This window comes from Pelophylax lessonae (assembly GCF_965119305.1).
Source record: "Pelophylax lessonae genome assembly, chromosome: 4".
Taxonomy (NCBI): Eukaryota; Metazoa; Chordata; class Amphibia; order Anura; family Ranidae; genus Pelophylax; species Pelophylax lessonae.
The window spans coordinates 569,564,975-569,587,761 of NC_138771.1; the positions used below are offsets into that span (position 1 = coordinate 569,564,975).

Here is a 22,787-nt window from a genome sequence, read left to right on the forward strand (position 1 = left end):
CGGTGACTGGAGCTTATCCAATGCAGAAAATGCCACTTACCGCACTTGTGAACAAGCTTCAGACATGTTAGAGAACCTTTTTTCATTTCAGTGTTTCATTTTATGGCTTTTCCAAATGCATTTACTATAAAAATGCTGCATTGGCTTAGTCTTACCATTGCCATTTGTAACCAAGCTCAATATTATTCTGTATTATTCTTTTTCTCATAGGTAGGACAAGTACATGGTGGTCTGATGGGAATAATTCAAAGGGCCATGGTAAAGGCCTGTCCACATATCTGGTTTGAGCGTTCAGAAGTCAAAGATAGACATCTTGTTGCTAAAAGGTAATGTACATGGAAGCTAATAATCAGCTCAGTACACATACAGCTCAGTACACAGTCCATACATGTCAGTAGGTGCCTGAGAACTTGTGAATGTGTGTGGAGCGATGCCTCATGGGACATGTAGTCCTGGGAAGGAAGTGAGTAGTTCTAAAGGCAGAAGTGGTTTTACCTTGCTATAGGGGCACACTACACTATACTTTGCAGCTTTCATGTGGGGCACTCTGAGGGCAGAAGGAACCAGAAGCTTCGGTGGGGGAACCCCGGAAGAGGGCTGCTCTGTGCAAAACCATTACACAGAGCGGGTAAGTAAAACATGTTTGTTGTGTAAAAAAAAAAAAAATCACTGTGCAGGGAAGATCAGCATCTGAACCCAGAGAAGGTGGAGGCTGATAGACTGAAGGCAATAGAAGGCATTGCAATTACATTTAAGTAAACTTTTACCAATATTGTACAATACATTTAAAATTATCCTATCCATAAAAAAAAAAAAAGTATCTTAGCTTTTAGTGCTACATTAATATAAAACATGTATATCTCCCTTCCACCCTTCATATAGCTTCATGTCTGACTCCTAGTTAAAATGCCCTACTTCTGGGTGTATTTATTAAAATATATATAGATAGATACAGGGCTTTTTTTCAGTGGGAACGCGGGGGAACGCAGTTCCGGCACCTTCAGTACTGAATGGTACTGTATTTAATGGCAAGGGGTGCTTGGGTGTGCTGGAGGGTCTATTGATAATGGCTGCTGGGGGAATCTCTTGTTGCTGGAGGGGATCTATTTTTGCATGGTTGTTTATTGTTTCTGGGGAGGTCAATTGTTGCTGGTTTGCTGGAAGGGGGCTTATGATGCTGGGGAGTCAATTGCTGCTGGATAGGACTTGCTGTTGATGAAGGGGGTCTGTTGATGCTGGCTGCTGGGCGATCTGTAGTTGCTGGGGAGCGTCTATTGCTGGTGGATGCAGGGGATCTATTTTACTGCTTTTCTTGCTATCATTACCAAATTCCAAACAAATTACTTAGCACCACAAAATGACACCTGGCTCTGTATTCTGTAAAGAGGGCGGCACTAAGAGGTTGCGGGGGGGGGGGAGGGGGATCGAATCAAGAAACGGTGCTCAGGGGAAGGTAGGGGCAGAGACAAGAATCAACCCAGAAAGGGGGAGTTCCTGCACCTATTCTCTGAGAAAAAAAGCCCTGGATAGATATATAGTATTACTTTCACGGTTTCACAGTGTAAATGAACCCCTTATAGTAGCGATTATCTGTTCTTTTTGTACTATAAAGGGCTAATTAGCCAGTTATATTTGGTCAAACATTTAATTAACCCACCCCTAATGTGATGGCTGGAACAGCTTCTCTTTGGTGAGGTGTGTGATGTTAGCTGGTATAGATGATGTTGCTACTCGCAACTGGTTTTCCAGGTTTGCGTCGGTCAGTCTGGGAGCGCAGTCGACTTTTTGCTGGTGGGTACAGCTGGCTGGTACTGCTGGTGGGTACAGCTGGCTGGTACTGCTGCTGGGTACAGCTGGCTGGTACTGCTGGTGGGTACAGCTGGCGGTTACTGCTGGCGGGAAATGCTGGCTACTGATGACTGGTATTGCTGGTGGGAAATGCTGGCGGGTACAGCTGGTCGGTTCTGCTGGCTGGCACTGCTAGTGGGTACAGCTGGCTGGTACTGCTGTGGGTAGTACTCACTGCTGGCGGTAAATGATGGCTCGAAAAACACATGACATCAACAGAGTGAGAGCGTGAGGAGCAACGCTGCACTGGAGGAACCATGCTGCAGAGCTGATGCTTCCTCTCTCGGTCAGTCCCGACAGTCCGAGTCACAGGCAGAGTGATATCAAATGCACTCCGCCTGTGAGGAGACTGAGTTTCTGCTGCTGGCCGTTACTGCTGCATTTGATATCACTCCGTCTGTGACCCTGACTATCAGGATGGAGCCAGAACTATACAGGAAGCATCGGCTCTGTTTTGACAGCTCAGCTGACATTGCGTGGATATCGCCAGGATATCGCGCGGCACTTGTGGGTGTCAGGAAGTCGTAGGCCACATGCAAGAGCATTCCGTACCTCGCTGGAGACTTGGGATGTCTGGTGAAGGCGGAACACGTGACACTGTGCGCTTCCACGGTCCTCCTCCACATAAATAGAGGGCCGGAGCAAATGATTTTGCGGACTGCACGTTTCCCACCGTAATCTAGCCGCACATGAAAAGGCGCTAGTAGATGCGCTGATTGTATTGGCGTGGGAAACCTTGCATATGAAAGATGCCACTAACGCAGCATCAGAGGCGCGGGTCACCTTTGGCCCCCACAGGTCCTCCAAAGCGGCGAGGGTGTTCCCCTTTCCCGCCTTTTTGATGATATTGTCTCAACACAGTGGGGGTCCCAAAAACGCACCTTTTGCAATCCCTAAGCGGTTTGCAATGCAGTACTCTTATGAGGAGTCCCTCCTTTAAAAAATGGTTGGTACCTCCTTTAGTGGACTCCCCGGTTTCCAGGTTTAATAAAGCCACTGTAATACCGGTTGAGGACTCCCCGGTCTTCCCAGATCCAGCTGATAGGGGGTCGGAGGCCTTGACCCGCCATATGATCACTGTGGCTGGGTCGACACTTAGGCCGGTGTTTACCATCACCATGGTGTCACAAGCTAGGACTGAATGGGCCAAAATTTTACGCTGGGACCTGGAGAACAAACTGATCCCCCTTGCTTTTGTGGAGCTGGCTGATCAGTTGGTCCAAGGGCTCCAGTTCATCTGTGACGCCTCTTTGGATGCCGCTATCTTAATTTCTAGACTGTCTGTCTCAGCAGTGATCCTGCGGCGCAAAATATGGCTGAAATTCTGGTCTGCAGACCAGGCTTCTAAGAAGGCTTTGTCCGATCTTTCATTCGTGGGGATCGCCTGTTTGGAGCTTCCTTGGATGACATCATCAAAGGCCTCTAGGGGGGGAAAGAGTACTCTTCTTCCTCAGGCATCCAAGGGTAAGAAGTCCCGTGGCAGATGGGGACCTTCCTTTTCGGCTCACAAGCTCCCTTTTCGTCCCTCGGTGTCTCAAGACAGGCGATCAAAACCCTTCAGGGTCTTCACTGGGAGTTCCAAGAAGTCTTGATTGGGCAGACCAAGTGTGGGTTCTGCCAGACCTGCGGATAAAAATTCCTCAGTATGAAGGGCCCCTCACCCGTATCGGGGGTGGGGGTATCTTGGCTGTTTTCTAGACTGTGGACCTTCCTGATCTAGGAAAAGTGGGTCCACAAAGTCATTTGCTCCGGCTACAAGATCGAGTTTCGATCATATCTTCCGGAAAGGTTCTTCCTTTCCAACCTGCACTTAACCCTTGATTGCTTGAAGAATCTCTATGGGGCAGTACAAGGCTTGTTAATTCAAGGGGTGATTTCTCTGGTTTCGACGTCGGAACGTTTTCAAAGTTTCTACTCAAACCTGTTTACTGTTCCCAGGAAGGAGGGCAAGGTACGTCCAATTCTGGACCTCAAGGCGCTAAACTGCTTTGTGCGGGTACAGAAGTTCCGAATGGAATCCATTCGCACAGGGGTGGCGTCCTTACATCAGGGGGATTTTCCTGCCTCCATCGATATCAAGGACGCCTACCTTCACATCCCCTTATGTTGCACATCAGCGCTTTCTCCACTTTGCCGTGGGCAAGGACTATTCTCAATTTGTGGCGTTACCCTTTGGTCTCACCTCCGCTTCTCGGTCTTAACAAAAGTGTTGGCCCCGGTTCTAGCATTACTGCGTCAGCGGGGGATCGCAATACTGTGGTACCTGGATGATCTGCTTTGCGAGCAGAGTCTTCGACTGCTTTGTTGACCAACTTGGAGATTACTCTGCAGACACACTGAGGGAGTTTGGTTGAATTCTGAATCTTGTGAAGTCTGCTCTGGTCCCGTTCACAAGCCTGGGTCTGACTCTGGGCTCGACCAGAGTGTTTCTTCCTCTGGAAAAACTTCTCAAGTTGCAGGAGGCTTTTCGGCTTCTCTTGTCCAGCAGCCAGTCATCTTTGTGGACTTGCATGTGGGTGCTGGGCCTGATGGTGTCTACCTTCAAGGCGGTTCTGTTTGCACAGTTTCACACAAGATCTCTACAAAAGGAGATTCTGGTGAGTTGGAACAAGGATCCTCCGTCTCCAGACAATCTAATCCTGCTGAGCTGGTACACGAGGGGGCCCTGGTTTGGTGGCTTCGTTATCCAGCACTATTTCTGGGAAAACCATTTCTTCCCCTGTACTGGATGGTTGTTAACCACCGATGCCTGCCTATCCGGGTGGGGAGGCGTCTTCAGCACAGTGTATGCTCAGGGAGTCTGGACTCTGGAAGAGGGCCTGGTCCTCTTTGAGGGTTTATTGTTTTTTTTTTCAGGTGAGCTCCAGTTGTTTCGGTTGAGTTCCTGTTTACCTGGTTGGTCCATTTCTATGATGTTCATTGACAGACACAGCACCTCCCCCTCTTTGGAGTTGGGTTTTTTTCTTCTGACACTGCTTTTTACAAAACTGAATACCTATAGCAGGCAGTGGGAGTATACCCCCAGGGACTGCCCTATAGGCATGCTCAGGCTTTTTTCTGTGCCTAGTGTCCTCCTCCTGTAGAGGGCAGTATAACCCTATGGTCATGACGATTTAGAGCTGTGTCCGTCAATGAACGTCAGAGAAATGGATTTATGGTAAGTCAAAAATCCCATTTTACAGCCACTTTAATAAATAAGACCATGTTTGTTGATAGTGAGTAATGTGACGTATGCGTTAAAATGTTGTCCTTTTTAAATGGTTGTTTTTTCATTAGTCACATGATTAATAATCTGAGCATCATGGAAGATAGATTAGCGATCCCCCTATAGAAAAGAGAACAGTCCTTTACACTATATCGGGTAATGGCAACGTCACCCATGTCTAAAATAGAGATCGCAGTAAGTTGTATGCATGATTGTTCAGTGACAAGCTAAGTTTGGATGTGTTCATTGATAATTCAATGGTTCTAATTACACTTAATATTTTGTCTTTCTATATATCCACGTATGTCTTCATACTCCCTTTTCTTTCCTCAGGCTAACTGATCATGTGAAAGATGAGAGTAAACTGCCAATCCTTATATTCCCTGAAGGTAAGAGCCTTTCTCAGGCCTTTCTCCTATGTCTTTACAGAAGTCAGAAAGTACATGACAGATGCTTATTAGGTGTAAGGCTTCTGTCATTTAAAGCTGAATTCAACTTAAAAATTTGAAAAAACTCTATCAGGTTTTTTTTATAACAGCAGAGACCCTAGTGGTCTTTTCTGGTATACATGCTTCTCCCTGCCTGTCTGCCGTAGCACACACATAGCTCAGAGTACATTTACGGCACAGGTCTGTGTCATGATGAAGTGATTCCCACGTGCATGCTCAAGTCTGATGTCATCATAGCCTGAAAATTGAAGTGGCTGAACAGAGTGAACCCAGAAGGAAACTGGGTAAAGGGGGAAGCTCCCAGGACCAGCTATAGCACTGACACTGCAGTGCTGGAGGGCACTGTTTGACATGTAAATCTGCCATAATGTGCTTGTATGGAGTGCATGCTAGCACATTATGGCATTTAAACCTCCTTTGTTGTGTTTATTAACTGTCATATATATTTTTTATGTTGCATTTATAGACTAGTATAACACATACTCAAATACTCAAACCTTTCTTAATCCACATTAAGCAGTTGCAATAGATGACCCAACATCAGATTTTGGATACAATTTCTGTCTTTGAATATGCTCCAAAAAAATCACATTGCTGCAGTTTAGAAAATAAATGCTTTTGTGAAAAAATAGAGCAGAATATAAATTTTAAAAGATAACACTGAGTCTTTCAGCATGTAGTTTGTACATCACGATGGGCAAGTTTTTACGAAATGAAAAAGCAGAGAAAGGGTTGTAATAGATGAAATATTTTATCTGGCATTAGAAGACCCAGTCCTAACTATGGGGTGTGACTTAGTCTTTATCTTATTTGCTGTCAGTCTTATGAAAATCTGGAAGTATTTCACTTCCAGGAAGACTGTGCTGCAAGTTTTAGCTATTTTAGGTCACTCAGACTGGAACTTGCATGTACTGTAACAAAGAATTGCAGTCTGCTGACCCTGTTGAGTGAAAGGGGCTGGTAAATTTTGCAGAATCCAGAATAAGCACCAAATATACAGTATAAAGCTACCTCAGTTTCTGTATACAGATTAGACATAAGAAGTAAATTGTTCTGTTCATTGTCCCTATCTTCTACTAGGCACCTGCATTAATAACACATCTGTCATGATGTTCAAGAAGGGAAGCTTTGAAATAGGAGCCACAGTATATCCTGTGGCTATCAAGGTAAGCTGAGGAGGCTTGTGATATGTGTGGGTTTGCAGGGAATGAAATGGGACATCACCAACTGTTCTTTTCTGCTTGGTAGTATGACCCACGCTTTGGCGATGCCTTCTGGAACAGCAGTAAATATGGAATGATCACCTACCTCCTGCGAATGATGACCAGTTGGGCCATAGTGTGCAGTGTCTGGTACCTTCCACCTATGACACGACAGGTGAGCATTTATCACTCAGAACTTATTACTGCTTGCATATTCCTAAACTGGTTCTAAAGCCTAGACATGTTTTACCTTAATGCATTCCTTGCATTAAGGTAAAAAATGTCCCACTAGCTGTATTGCCCCCTCACCACTCTTTATACTTTCCTGAGCTCTATCTTGATCCAGCGTCGTTCCCCTCTGCAGTGGTGCTTGCCTATGCTCCTTTCATCACAGGCTGCAGCAATAGCAGCAGGAGGCATTATACTTCTTCTGCTGTCAATAAAACCCTATGAGGAAGGAGCGGGGCTGCTCTGGCAATATCACTGCACAGAGCCGGTAAGTAGAACATGTTTGCTTGTTATAATATAAAAATGATCTCTTACAACCAATAGATAACTGACTGATTGGCTGGCTGTGGCTTCAACACTAACTCCAGTCATTAAAGGTACATTCCAGTTAAAACTGAAAATCAAGCTTTGATGTCCATACATTTAGCACAGCTCGTTTGTCCATATTTTTTTAAACCAGGCTTTAGCCCACTAAACCCTCTTTTTCAACTGATCTGATGAGGTTTAATTCCCCCTTGTTTCTATCAGTGGAAGAAATAGTACCCTGTCATTGGTGTCAGTGGGAGAAATAATGCTCCATCATTGAAGTCATTGGCAGTAATATTGTCCCTTCCTTGGTGTCAGTGTGTGGAATAGTGCCCCATTGTTGGTGTCTGTGGGAGGAACAGTGCCCCATTGTTAGTGTCTGTGGGAGGAATAATGCCCCATCGTTTGCAAGCAAAGCTCTGCATCCCACCAGCACACCAGTTTAAGGACCACTGTTCTATAATGTAACTTAGCCTATAACATGCGCAAAGCTATTGACCCCTACAAAGTGTTTTTTAGATTCTGACTGCATTGGATTACATAAAACCCCTATAATGGCAAATTTAATTTTTTTTTCTCTTATAGTAAAAATTAAGCCTTGAAGCTGATCTCCAGTTTTTAGTGAACGTTAAAATATTTAATTCAGACCAAGCAGGTCCAAAATAACTATTTAATGCTCAGCCATTCAAAGGGAGCTTTGAATTTTTTGATTTAATACAAAGCTTCCTCTGACTGAGTTGTAAAGGAAAGCAGATGATGTAACAATCCCATTGTGCTGCCGAAAAACAGCATTGTATACTATATGTGACACTAGGGGGCGCCCTCAAAACCCCGTTACATGTAGTTGATGCTACATAAAGTGTAAACAGCGCTCCCAGTAGGTGCATGTATTAGTAAAGTGAAAGGTTTGTTGGTTCAAAATTAATATTTATAGATCACTAAAAGCTGAAGTTTAGCTTTAAAGGATAAGTTCACTTTTGGAACAGGTTAGTAGGGCTCCGCCCACATGGCCACATCATTCCCAATTTTCTTGTATATGCATGCCTACAAGTACCGTCAGCCATTGCTGCGGACGGCTTGTAGTTTTTAAGAGGATGGGAGGGTGCCGGTGAGTGTCCTTGAAGTCCATCGATCTTCCTGCTCCCAGGAACCTGTCTGGTATAGGTATGGGCACACAGCGATGCTGAGAGTCTGCAGGAGCTGGACATTGCACCTGTGATCTGCTGATCCTTAGAAAAAAAAATAACAAATACACATTTTTTTCTATTTTATTTTTTTTTATCTACAAAAAATGGGCATTTATTTATTTATTTAAGGTGAACCTATCCTTTAAGGAAAACTTTAAAAGCCACTGCTCTAGGTTGTATATAGTCTAGTCATATGAATAATTTATGAAACTAGGGAGGACTGGAAGCTTGTGAACTGTTACATAAGATCAGTGTTTGAAATGTAGTGACTGTTCCCAATCAGTTGATAACCGTTCACGGTCAGTAGGGCAGTATTGCACAAACCCGTTGTCTAATGCACCTACGTCCATTCATAAGGCTACCCAGATATGCTTGGTTTAGTGGCTCAGAAAATTTGGAAAGATTTTTTTTTTTTTTTATAAGTACTACATTAAAGAAAAGAAATGCAGCAACTGCTCAATTTTTTAACATATATTAGGGATTAGCTAGAAGAGCATATTTGGTCTTCTAGCTAATTCCAGCCGATAAAAGTACACTCTTTGGAATTCGTCTATCATTCATTGGATAAAGGGGAGTGTCTTACTGGTCATAGGTCCGGACATTAAAGGTACACTCTGTATAGTACTGAAAATAAGGCTCAGATATCTATACATGTAGCACAGTCGATTTGTCCAGTTTTTTAGCCAGTCATTACTGAAGAGTGCTAGTTCACCATCTTTCATCACTGATCTGATGATACATGTTTGTCAATTTGTCATACAGAAGAACAACTCCTAGGTGCTCTTTTTTTTCCTAGCTCCTTGCAATCTCTTTCAAATCAAAATGTAAGGTGCAAGAAAAATGTCAACACTGAGAGATGTAAAAGTTACCATTCGGGTTTGAACATAGTTGTTGATGCTGGGAGGAGTATGTTATATGCTAGGGGCCCTCAAACTGTGGTTAGTAGGAGTAGATAATGTACTAGTGTTAATAAAAGTTAAAAATGCCCAAGGCGTTTTTGGCAATCGTAGTAAGAAAATACCTAGTACGTGTAGTTAGGGGAGCAATAACGCCTTATTTTCGGTCAATAAAATGAATAGTGCCCCATTGTTTGTATCAGTCAGAAGAATAGTACCCCATCATTGGTGTCAGTGGAAGGAATAGTGTCTCACCAATGTCAATGGGAGAAATAGTGCCCCATTGTTGGTATCAATGGAAGGAATAGTGCCCCATTGTTGCTATCAACGGGAGGAATAGTGCCCCATTGTTGGTATCAATGGGAGGAATAGTACACTATTGTTGGTATCAATGGGAGGATTAGTGTCCCATATTGGTTTCAGTGGGAGGAATAATGCTCCATTGTTGGTGTCAGTGAGAGGTGTACTACGCCCTTCATTGGTGTCAGGGGGAGGAATGGTGCCCCATTGTTAGTTTTATTAGAAGGAATAGTACACCATCCTTGGTCTCAGTGGGAGAAATGGTGCCCCATTATTGGTGTCAGCGGAAGAAATAGTGCCGATTGTTGGTCTCGGTAGACGGAATAGTGCCCCATTTTTGGTATTTGGTGCCATAGTTGGTATCCGTAGGAGTAAAGGGCTAGTTAAATGCATGCATAGGACTGGATCCCATCCCTGGGCATTTTGAGGACCACTATATACTGTATCAAATTATTCAGGTAATACACTTTTATATACTATATCAAATTATTCAGGTAATACACTTTTATATACTATATCAAATTATTCAGGTAATACACTTTTATATACTATATCAAATTATTCAGGTAACACACTTGTCTTGACGCCTTGGAGTGCTGTTGGATTCTAGCTACATTGGATTACAGAAAGATCAAATAATAGCAAATGTAATTTAATTTGTTACTTAGCATATTCACAGAATTTTCTAAATAACATTAGTAGCCAATTGGTCCTGATTTTCTGCCCGAGTCCTCTTCATAAAAATGGTACTCATTGAAGTTAGTTATTTTACCAGATGTCACATTTTGCGTTTGTCATAATGTATAAAATACCTAGCCAAGGCCCAGGTGTCACTTGTGAGTAGCAATTGAGGCCTGGTGAAAACATTAAAAGCCACTACTATAGGTTGTATATAGTCTGATAATATGAATAATTCATGAAACTTGGGAAGGACAGAAGAGTGAGCTATTACATAAGAGCAGTGTTTGAAATGTAGTGTCTATTCCCAATTACAGTCAGTGACGGCTGGTTCACGGTCAGTAAGGCAGTATTGCACAAACCCATTGTCTGATACACTCATGTCCAGACATTCGTGTACCCAGACATGCTTGTTTTGCTGACCTTAGGACACTTGAAAAGGTTTGGCTTACAGATCTTTTATTTTTTTTTTCCATATTACATTGGAGAAATAAAAAGAAAAGCTGCAACGGCCTAATTTTGGGGCTGATGGTAAATTTACTGTCTCTTACAGTATTCTGGGAAGATAAGTAATCTGTGACTAGTTGACCTTGCAAGCAGAAGATTTGCTGTTTGCAGACTGTACAGTGTCATCATAATGATTGCTGTAACTGGAGTCTGATGACACAGCTCATTTGTGGTAAACCATACTGCAATCTACGCATTTTTTTTTTTTTTTTTTGCTTAACTTCTTTAAGGGGGCCTCTCTCCAGAGCAGTAAAAAAAAAAAAAAAAAAAATATATATATATATATATATATATATATATATATATATATATATATATATATATATATATATATATTTATTTGTTTTTCGTTTAATAAAGTTTTATTGGTGATTTTCAAAACTAAAGACAATGTCTTTACAGAAAAAGGAAAGAGGCTGTGTTAAATATACATAGTGAAATGCACTGCAAATGTACGAGGGTCTGTGTTAGCTGACATCAAAAAATTGCAGGTTTGAGCCCTGAAACAATCCAGGACAAAAGGGCACACTTAATTGTCAGGAAAGGTCCTGGGTTGGCAAACAGCTTCTGTGGACCACCAGCCATATCTTTATGGGAGGGGAATATTTCTTGTTTTTGTGTATAGCCATATCTTTATGGGAGGGGAATATTTCTTGTTTTTGTGTATATTTTGTTCAGTTTAAAGAAGAAAAAAAAAAAACAACTTTCGTTCATTGATGGACACAGCTCCATATCTTCCTTGTCCTTTGGGTTATGCTACTCTTCTTAGTAGTGGGACACTAGGCAGGAAAGAGTTAAAGCTTGACTACACCCCTAGGGTATTCCCAGGGGGTATACTCCTATTTCCTGCTATAGGATCTGTTTTTCTCTGCCTAGTCAGGAGTAAGGACCTAGCTCCTTGCTGGGATCTTTGGTGCAAGCATTTTTTTCCTTTTTTAAACTGAACTTTTTTTACTTTTATTGTTTTTTCTTTCTTCAATCAAGCCTTTGAGAACTACAACCAACTGCTAGACTGGGTGACACAGATACCCTAGATCCTTACGGTCTCCCCAGTCTTCCCAGCAAGCACGTGCACACCGCAGCTGCACGCTAGGTCGGCTGGGACCTAGCCCCACAGGACGGGAGCTGGCCGGCGAGTGAAACACCTCCCGAGGGTGCACATGACCGGGTCGTGGCCTGAATCGCAGCGTACCTCTGGCCCGCAGCAGCCCCCATTCCAAGATTGGGAGGTGATCTGCCTGTAGTGGTGCCCGCCCGATTCCGAAGGTATGGTGAGTAGTGTCCCCCCTATCCTCTGAGAAATTTCAGGGTGGATGTGGGCCCCTCCCCGGGTTGGTCAGTCCTTCCTGTGCCCTTCCTACCCTAATGGCACCTCCTCTTCATTATTGGGTTTACCTGTGCTAGCTACAACCCCAGTCCCCCTAGCCCCCCGCCCCCCGGCTTGGGTGCCTGTACTGATGGGTGTGGGAGCTGTGGGTGGAGGGGGGATGGGAGCTCGCTGCGGCAGCTCCATTTGCTGTTACTATGTGCCATATTGCCCTGGGAGGGGTCCTTAGCTAGACCCCCCCCCCCCCCTTGCTGGATGAGGTACCTGATGGGTTCCTAAGGTCCAGTGAGCCGCGTGCCTGCTGGTGCCGCCATTTTCCCATAGCGGACTGCAAACCGAGAGCTATAGCAGAGTGGGTGGGGTTATGCCTGTAGGGACTGCCCCATAGTCATGGTAATACCTTTTACTGCCTAGTGCCCTACTCCTGTAGGGGGCAGCATAACCCAATGGTCAAGAAGATATGAAGCTGCGTCTGTCAATGAACTTCAGAGAACTTCAGAGAAAAGGATTTTACGGTTAGTCAAAAATCAGTTTTTCTAGCCTCTACCGTTATTAAGGACGCTTGCCTTCATATCTTAATCTATGTCTGGCATCAGCGTTTTCTTCGCTCCGCCATGGGCGACGAGCACTATCAATTTGTGGCGTTATCCTTTTGTCTCGCTTCAGCACCTCGGGTGTTCACAAAAGTGTTGGCCCCGGTGCTTGCATTGCTCAGACAGCGGGGGATTGCTGTACTGGGGTACCGGGACGATCTCCTTTTGCGAGCAGTCTCAATCTGTCCTACAAGATGATTTGGACATCACTGTGCAAACTTTACAAGAGTTCGGCTGGATGCTGAATTTCAGAAATCCGCTTTGACTACATCTAACAGATTGGATTACCTATGTCTGACTTTGGATTCAGCCTCGGCTCGGGTGTTTGTTCCGGAGGCGAAACTGCCAAAATTGCAGCATGAGATTCGGCTCCTGTTGTCCAACTGCCACTCATCTCTCAGGACTTGCATGCAAGTGCTGGGTTTGATGGTCTCCACCTTCAAGGTGGTTCAGTTTGCTTAGTTTTACACCAGACCTCTGCAAAGGAAAATTCTGGCCAAATGGGACAAGAACCCTCGGCCCCTGGACAATCTGATTTGGTTGAACCGGAGTACGGGGAGTGCCTTGCCATGGTGGCTCCGCTCCCCGGCGCTTCGGCAGGGGAAATCTTTTCTTCCCCTGTATTGGACGGTGATCTCCACGGATGTCAGCTTGTCAGGATGGGGATTTAACTTGGGCTCAAAATCGGCCCAGGATGTTTGGACTCGGGAGGAGTACAGTCTGCCGATCAACATCCTAAAAATTCTGGCGATCCAGCTTTTCCTGTCACAGTGAACGGATCGTCTACAGGGGTGTCCGGTAAGGATTCAATTGGACAACGCCACAGCTATGGCATGTGTCAATCATTAAGGGGACACAAAGATTGTTCTTGCGGCCAAAGAATCGGATGGCATTCTATGGTGGGCAGAACGCTACGTTCCAGCCCTCTCTGCTTTGCACATTCCAGGGGTGGAAAATTGGTAGGCAGACTACCTCAGTCGGCAGGCCCTGAGTCCGGGCCAATGGTCCCTTCACTCGGCGGTGTTTCAACAACTGTTTCCCCAGTGGGGGGCACTTGATGTGGACCTACTTGCCTCTCGCCTCAACCGGAAGGTTCAGAGGTTTGTGGCAAGGTCTCGAGATCCTCTGGCAGATGCTCTGGTGGCCCCTTGGGGCCAGTATCATCTAATATATGCCTTTTCTCTGTTACAGCTTCTGCTAAGATTTCTGCATTAAAGTCATTCTGATGGCCCCGGACTGGCCTCAACGGTCCTGGTATGCGGGCCTAGTAAGACTGGTCACCTATGCTCCTTGGCGACTCCCTCTCAAAGATGGTCTTTTGTCTCAAGGACCGATCTTCCATCCTGCTTTACAGTCACTGGCTTTAATGGCATGGCTATTGAAAGCCAGGTACTGAAGGATAGAGGATTGTCGGATTTGGTGATTCCTACTCTGTTAAGAGCTAAAAAATCTACTACTTGGAAGGTTTATCATCGAGTTTGGAAGGCATACATTACTTGGTGTGAGTCTCGCAGGGTTTCCCCCGTTCGTTTTCGGTATCACATCTGCTGGAGTTTCTACAAAGTGGTGTAGATCAGCGTTTGGCCCTGGGCACTATCAAGGGCCAGTTTTTCAGCCTTGGCAATTTTTTTTTCAATGCCCGTTAGCCACAAATTCCTTGGTGCACACCTTCGTGCAGGGGGGTTCTCCATTTGGCTCCTCCGGTAAGGTCTCCGGTACCTCCTTGGGATCTTAATTTGGTGCTGTCGGTTCTTCAAAAACCTCCATTTGAAAATATTTGTGAGATTCCTCTACTGACTATCACAGAAGGTGGCCTTCTTGGTGGCTATTGCTTCTGCATGCAGGGTTTCAGAACTGGCTGCATTGTCCTGTTGGTCAACTTACCTGGTGGTTCATAGGGACAAAGTGGTTCTCTGTCCCTATCACTTGTTCTTCCTAAGGTCGTCTCGGGTTTCCACTTGAATGAGGACAATTGTGTTGCCTTCGCGTGTCCTAAGCCAAAAGAGATTGCCTTACATTCCCTGGATGTTGTTCGAACCTGGCAGCGACGATTCGCGAGTCGATTCGCAAATCAGATTCCTTATTTGTCCTTACGGATGGTTCTCGTAAGGGGCAGCCTGCATCTGCTGTGACTGTTTCCAGATGGATCAGGCAGATGGTAGTGCAGGTCTAAATCATTAAGGCTCAGGTTCCTCCTTTCCCTGTTGAGGCGCATTCCACAAGGCCGCTTAGTGCCTCCTGGGCCTTCCTTCATCAGGTGTCAGTAGTCCAGGTTTGCAAGGCGGCCACCTGGTCGCCTGTGCACACATTCACAAAGTTTTAAAAGGTGGATGTCCTGGCATCTGCAGATGCTGCTTTTGGCCGCAAGGTTTTGCAGGCCACTGTTGCAGAGGTTACAACCTCTTGATGGTGTGTTTTTTTCCTTTTAGATGAGCTCCAGTTGTTCCTGGTTGGGTTCTTTGGTTACCTGGTTGGCCCTTTTTGGGAATTCAGTTTTTTGCTGTGTTTCCCACCCCTAACAATGACACTGCTTTGGGACATCCCAAGGGTCAAAGAAGATATGGAGTGGTGTCCATCAATGAACGATGAATTATTTTTGTCTTGCCGTAAAATATTTTTCTCTGATGTTCATTGACGGACACAGCACCCACCCCTCGGTGAAGTTGGGTTATGTATTCTTCTGACACTGCTTGTTACTAAACTTAGATCCTATAGCAGGAAGTGGGAATATACACCCTGGGACTTCTCCAGGGGTGTAGTCAAGCTTTTTTAACTCTTTTCCGCCTAGTGTCCTACTCCTAAGGAGAGTAGCATAACCCAAGGGTCAAAGAAGATATGGAGCTGTGTCCGTCGGTGAATATCAGAGAAAAGGAATTTATGATAAGACTAAAATACCTTTTTTTTTTTTTTGCTTTTTTTAATAACCATCTCAGCTCTAGAAGATTTTACCGCCTTCATCACCAGGCCTTTTTGTGCTATTTGGCATTGCGCTACTTTACCTGACAAGTGTCATGCAACACTGTACCCCAAAAAAATGTATATCATTTATTTCCACACATAGAGCTTTCTTTTGGTGGTAATTTTGAAAAAAAAAAAAAACATTTTTTTTACTCTCTGCTATAAAACCTATCCCATAAAAAAATGAAGAAAATCAAATTTCTTCTGCTACATATTTTTGATAAAATCCTAATAAGTGCATATTGATTGGTTTGCATGAAAGTTATAGTGCCTACAAACTATGGTATAAATACTGGATTTTTTTTTTTTTTATACTTCTAATGACAATGATCAATGACCTATACAGGTACTGCGATAGTGTGGCTGGCAATCTGAATATAACTGACGCTGGGGGGAGGGGGACTGACGGCCACTGACCTCACCAATGCCATTAATACAGTGATCAGTGTTAAAAATATACACTGTCACTGTACTTATGATACTGGCTGGGAAGGGGTTACATCTAGGGTGAGCAAGGGGTTAAATATGTTCCTATGTGTAGTGTGTGTAAAGTGTGCTGCTTTTTACTAATGATCTTTGTTTCTGAGAAACTGACAAGATTGCTCCCTGTGTACAAAGCTCCCTGTGTTGAATGTCAACACAGAGCTGTCAGCTGTGAATGTACACAGCTGTTCAGCAGGTCCCGGCTGTGAATCATTGGGCAGGACTTGCTGACAGGCTCCCGCTGTGTACAATGACAGTGGGAGCCGGCCGTTTAACCCGGAAGTAGGCAGCGACGTACCAGTACGTTGCTTTGCCTACAGCGGCCGCCTGTCCACAGTACAACGTGGGCAGGCGTTTGTTAAGTGGATAAGGTGGGTAGGTATGGACATTTGACATTTACGAGTAATAGGGAACAGGTGAAGCTTTAGGCACTTTCACATATTTTACTGATAGGAGCCTGTTACCAGGGCTCTGTATTTTATACTTGCACAAAGGTGAAGAGTAAAAGGAGTGATTCATTCTCCCTTGCTTCGTTAGAGCGGGCTGCTGATGCACCACAATGCAGGATGAGCATGCATTTTTTTTTTCTGAGGCAGTGCTTGTGTTGTGCTGCGGTGGCCATGTGTTGGTGCCAAAATGAAAGGCACATTCATTGGCATGCACTCCCCCAACAAATGGGTTCAATGGGTGTAAAGAGAGGCAGTCCAAAAGTGCTTTTCCCACATGGTGCACTGTGACATTTGACATGGGTGCACACTGTAATAAATGTTTCTTTGTGAAATTCAGGTATTTGAGTTTTTTTGGTACTGAAAATATAAATATAGGCCCGGTTCACACTGATGCAGTGCGAATTGATGCGATTTCACAGTGTGATTTTGTGTTTTGACAGGTGCAAATTTAATGCGATTTCTGAGGGGACTGGGCATAGCTGGAGATTAAATTCACACCACACCCGCACTAAACTCGCACAGGACCTTTTTTTTTTTAACCGGATCAGAATCGAACCACATCGATGTGAACGGCCTTCTTAAGCAATGTGTTTTCAGATGACATGCGAATCTATGAATTTCGGATCACATCAATGTGAACCGAGTCTAAAAGTAATTGCAAGTTCATTTTTTAAAATAATAAACATGTCATACTTACCTGCTCTGTGCAATCCTCCTCCTCCTTTGGCACAGTGCTGGATCGAGATCAGGCTCAGGTAAGTATTTGGGAGAGAGCTGAACACAGGAGGTTTTTTTACCTTAATGCAGAGAATGCATTAAGGTAAACAAATATTTTTATCTTTAGGGCTGGTTCACACCACAAGAAACACACTCCAGATTCTTCCCGATGCGTTTCTGCATGTGCGGTTTTAACCCGTGCGTTTTTTTTTTTTAGTTTTCCCGTGTGTTTTTGTTTACTGTACTGGGTTTTCGGTGCATTTTGATGCCTTCTAGTGCATTTTACTGTGTTCCAGTGCAGGAAAAATGCAGCAGGTTTTTTTTTTTGTGGAATTGGAACATCCTGGAATGACCACACTGGTGTGAACTATGCCATTGGAAACCATATATGCTACTTTATTTGTATTTTTGATGCATTTTGGACTTCACGTGGTCTGAACTGACCCTTACAACCACTTATTATAAATATTTGCGAATATTATGCAGCATAAAAAGAATGAGACTACCATGTTTTCTTTATTATATGGGGTCTTTGCATTCAGGAAAGAAATAGTAATAAAAAGCCCAATAAAGCCTTCTTAAAACAGAAGGCATTTACATGTCTCATTTGATTACATATCCCAAAAATAAAGAGTATGATTCCTCATTTCAGTGGGCAGAGCAATGCAAACCATTTCTTTACACCCCAAAGCCAAATGCACATCTAGAACTTCTAATAGTGAAAATACAACCCAATATAATAGGTACATTGAATACAAATTGCAGACAGCTGATTCAAGCTTTTAGACCATCCTCAGTGCAATGTGCAGAAACCATGGCTTCTATGCAGTGAGACCCAACAGGAAGTATGACTTGTATCATGTTATTGTATCTTTGGTAAGTAATGTGTATTTATACTGTATATATGTGCAGAAAAAAATAAATAAATGTTTAAGCTTGCCTAGCACAGAAATTATTTAAAAAAAGAACACCAGGTGCATGTGCACTTTTTCAGTCCTGCGCGCACTGGTGGCCTCAGAACCTGAACAGTTAGCATATGTCAGAGCTATTTCTGGCACTCATCTGCCTGCTGCAATGCTGTCTACACCTTGCTGCATCTTTGTTGTTTGATACAATAGGGAGGGGTAATTTGATTCTCTTTGTAAGGAGTTACATTAAATGGTTGAGAATGAATAGGTAATTCAAGTTTATACAAGCTCAGTACTAAAAATACCACTTTGTATTTTATATGTAATTGGGCAAATGAAGCAGCAAGGGAATTTAATATAAATTATACATGAAGCATGCATTCATTATCTGCAAACCTAGTAGTCAACCAGCTGTTTTTCACATTGTGCAAGGTTCTAAAGTTACAAAAGTCACTCACATGATTAATTGTATGCTTGAGAAAAAAAACATATTTACCTTATCCCATAAGTTCAGGTGCACCCTACTGGCAGTCCCTAATGTCCTAGCTATGACCCCTTAGCTACACTGCTGTCTCTTAGCTCAGTGTCATGTGTTTGTATTGGCCACTAAGATTCCACTTAGGTCAAGTTTCAGAAGCTGCTGTTATCAAGGCCACTGGCTTCCTCATCCAATGTTGCAGAGATAATTCTCATTTACCACACCTTACCAATTCTCAACATACCAAGCCAACAACAAATTACCAGGGTCCAAGGCCACTGGATTCCTCATCCAATGTTGCAGAGATAATTCTCATTTACCACACCTTACCAATTCTCAACATACCAAGCCATCAACAAATTACCAGGGTCCAAGGCCACTGGCTTCCTCATCCAATGTTGCAGAGATAATTCTCATTTACCACACCTTACCAATTCTCAACATACCAAGCCAACAACAAATTACCAGGGTCCAAGGCCACTGGCTTCCTTATCCAATGTTGCAGAGATAATTCTCATTTACTATACCTTACCAATTCTCGACATACCAAGCCAACAACAAATTACCAGGGTCCAAGGCCACTGGCTTCCTCATCCAATGTTGCAGAGATAATTCTCATTTACCAAACCTTAGCAATTCACGACACACCAAGCCAACAACAAATTTCCAGGGTCCAAGGCCACTGGCTTCCTCATCCAATGTTGCAGAGATAATTCTCATTTACCACACCTTACCAATTCTCAACATACCAAGCCAACAACAAATTACCAGGGTCCAAGGCCACTGGCTTCCTCATCCAATGTTGCAGAGATAATTCTCATTTACCACACCTTACCAATTCTCAACATACCAAGCCAACAACAAATTACCAGGGTCCAAGGCCACTGGCTTCCTCATCCAATGCTGCAGAGGTATATCTCATTTACCACACCTTACCAATTCTCAAAATACCAAGCCAACAACAAATCAACAGGGTCCATGGGGAAAGTTTGGACATGATTCAGAAAGAGGCATTATACAGCAGAGTCTTAAAGTACACCCTATTTGCGCCCCCCCCCCCCCCAATTAAGACAGACTGAGCATTGAGCACTTTGGACCTGTTTTTTTTTTTTTTTTTCACGTTGACTTTCTGCTTTGGGTTGTAAGAAATGTATGGTGGTTTTCAAAGCTCTGAGTTGATGTGATCCTGTGTGGCTCCCCCATGCACACGTAAAAACGTACTTTTAAGTAAAGAACGTTGAACTGTTGAACATCATCTGTCCCCATCAAAATACAGGGTAAGCATCAATACAGAGGGATTCCCTTGACGTGTGTTTTACAAGTCCAGTTTTTTTTCCCTAGGAAGGGCCTGTATTATTCTACAGATAAAGTAGAAAAAGTGGTGGAGTATTACATTCTTGGCAGCCAGTTATTTGTTATTGCCTCAAACCTTCATAATATTTTGTATAAACACCATGTCTTATCTACAACTTACAGGAGGATGAAGACGCAGTGCAATTTGCAAACCGAGTGAAGTCTGCCATTGCTCGGCAAGGGGGTCTTGTTGATCTGCTTTGGTAAGCCTTGCAGTGCTTGTTTTTCTTTACATCAGTCACACATTTACCTTTTGTATCACACTGCTGATTCTGTTGTTCTGCAGGGATGGAGGACTAAAACGAGAAAAGGTCAAAGACGCGTTCAAGGAAGAGCAGCAGAAATTGTACAGCCGCATCATCTCTGGCAACCAGGAGAATCGGAGTCGCTCTTGAACTCCAGAACGGGGGAGCAAGCTCTGCCCTAAGCCAAGCCGCTGCTCCAAATCCACAGGAAGAAGACTCTGAGCCGCAGGAATATAAGCCATGGAGCGGGAAATGAGGGAACACCAGAACTTGGAGCCACTCTGGATTTCTTTATACTTGAGGAACATATACTGTGAGAGCCATGGTGAGCAGCAAGTCCTTCTAAGGACAAGTACCTGCCACCACTGGACCTGTACCACAGGCTCACAAGTTCAGGAATAGTCACTGTTGTAGAACCATGCACCCACCTAATGAGATGTGTGATGATAATCTTGTGTTTGCAAATCCACATTTGGCCAGAATGTCTTTTGAATGTTACAGATCCACAGAACTTGTTCTATAGAATCTGAAAGGTCATACAGAACATATGTTACATTTTCTAAACTATACACTGCTGCTGATAACCAGATATCTGATATCAAGGTTGGCTCTACCAAAGACTAGACAGGACAGACCTCTGGTTCAAGCTGTTTAGTCCGTATAGCTTCCATCAGATCAGGTTACAGGCCCCAATCACCTGCAGGAATTCATACAAAGCCAGCAATGCTTGGACCTCTGCAAACCAACATTTTTTTTTCTCCAGACAGACATACCCAGTTTAGGATTTTCTTAGTTTTTTTTTTTTTTTTTCCATTTGCTGCTTTTAAATGACCTCCAACTCTGCATTTGCAGGCAAAAAGGTGGCGGTCTTCAACAAGCCAAAAATGGGGGTTAATGATGGCACAATGTTTGAGACCCTCTCCTATCCCATACTGAAACATGTGCCTCCCTTTTTATCTGTTACACACTGTCCTGCATGGGCCACTGGCCACAGCCCATTTTGTTTTTATAACTTAATGAAATAAACATCTTGGCAAAAAAAAAACAAAAAACGTTTTGCTTTCTTTTGGTGAATTATCTGAATACCAATATGTTTGCACTGATGTAAGAGTCGGTAATGACTTATTTTAAATTGATTGTAAAGTCTTGTCTTTTTTTTTTTTTTCTATTAAAATAACAAACATGTCATACTTGCCTGCTCCCCCGGATCCTCCTTTTCTCGGGGCACTGGCTGGAGCTCCTGGCCCCTCCCTCCTGTTGAGTACCCAACAGCAAGCAGCTTGCCATGGTTCTGCCCCGCCCCCTCTCTCTCATCATTGGCTAACTGAGTATGACAGCAGCGGGAGCCAATAGCGCCGCTGCTTTGTCTTTGCAATCAGGAGGGAGAGTCCCGGACAGCCGAGGCATTCGTGGACATCGCTGGATAGAGATGGGGCTTAGGTAAGTATTAGGAGAGCTGCTGCACTCAGAAGGCTTTTTGTTTTAATGTATATAATGCTTGAAGATAAAAAACCTTCTGAATTTACAACCACATTAACGTACTTTAGGTACTTATGGAACCTAAAATACTGACTTGGAACAGACATTCAGATCAGGAAAGTTGGTGAAATCAGAGCTACATACTTGTTTGAGATCAGAGAATCAAAGTACTGAAGCTCTCGGATCAGCACGCAAACTGGAAACTTTTTTTTTAAAGGTGAGGTCTTCAATGGCAGTCTCCATACATCCTCAAAACAAGTGTCTTAAGTCAGCAACAGCTGCATCCATATCTTGTTACTGACAGGTTCACTTTAAGACTTGCACTGCTAATTCAAACCAATTAGCTGTATTGAGCTGCACAGTGAAAAGAACAGGAAATATTATAGTGACACTTAACTGACATTTTTTAATAAAATAAATGCAAAATATTTAAATATAAGTATTAGCTCTTTCTTACGGTGTCTCATCTCTTAAATGCAAGCATTTTCTGCCATTTTCAGACTTTCTGTTCTAGAGTGGCTACGTTTATTTTCCAGGCCTCCCTGTGTATATGAACGTGGCCATCCTTTTCTTGCTTGCCCCAAGATGGACTATACTGCTACATGCAGGCTCATTCAGCTCTATGGAAATTGTTGCATGCATAGAGCAGATCATGTAACCATAGATAACAGCACTGCTTGCTCTACACTAGTAACTTAAGAGGTGCATCAGTGGAGGATAGGGAGCCTGTACAGGACAAAAGACTGAAAACAATGGTAACAGATGTATTGAACAAACAAAATAAACACGCACCTAAAGCCATGGTATACCTAATATTTTAATATCTTTTGTCCTGTGCACAATATAAAAAAAAAATTGAGTTTAGTGTCACTTTAAACTAAAGTTCTGCAGTTACCTATTGTGACCAGGCAGACTTTTTTATTCCTGAAAAGACATGCAATAAACTACACCTACCTGCCTGCTCACAGGATTGTAAATTGAGCTACACATT

The 22,787-nt window shown here is 43.5% G+C and overlaps 1 protein-coding gene across 1 annotated transcript in view; it reads left to right on the forward strand.

Annotated features, from left to right (window-relative positions):
• GPAT4 (glycerol-3-phosphate acyltransferase 4) overlaps nucleotides 1–21,363 on the forward strand; it is a 46,820-nt gene extending 25,457 nt beyond the window's left edge. The window contains exons 7-12 of the mRNA XM_082255599.1: nucleotides 211–326; nucleotides 5,387–5,442; nucleotides 6,583–6,668; nucleotides 6,751–6,879; nucleotides 20,196–20,275; nucleotides 20,359–21,363. Of these exons, the coding sequence (XP_082111725.1) occupies nucleotides 211–326; nucleotides 5,387–5,442; nucleotides 6,583–6,668; nucleotides 6,751–6,879; nucleotides 20,196–20,275; nucleotides 20,359–20,467 (576 nt within the window). The 3' untranslated portion in view covers nucleotides 20,468–21,363. The remainder of the gene's footprint in view (nucleotides 1–210; nucleotides 327–5,386; nucleotides 5,443–6,582; nucleotides 6,669–6,750; nucleotides 6,880–20,195; nucleotides 20,276–20,358) is intronic.
• Nucleotides 21,364–22,787: the final 1,424 nt, after the last annotated feature.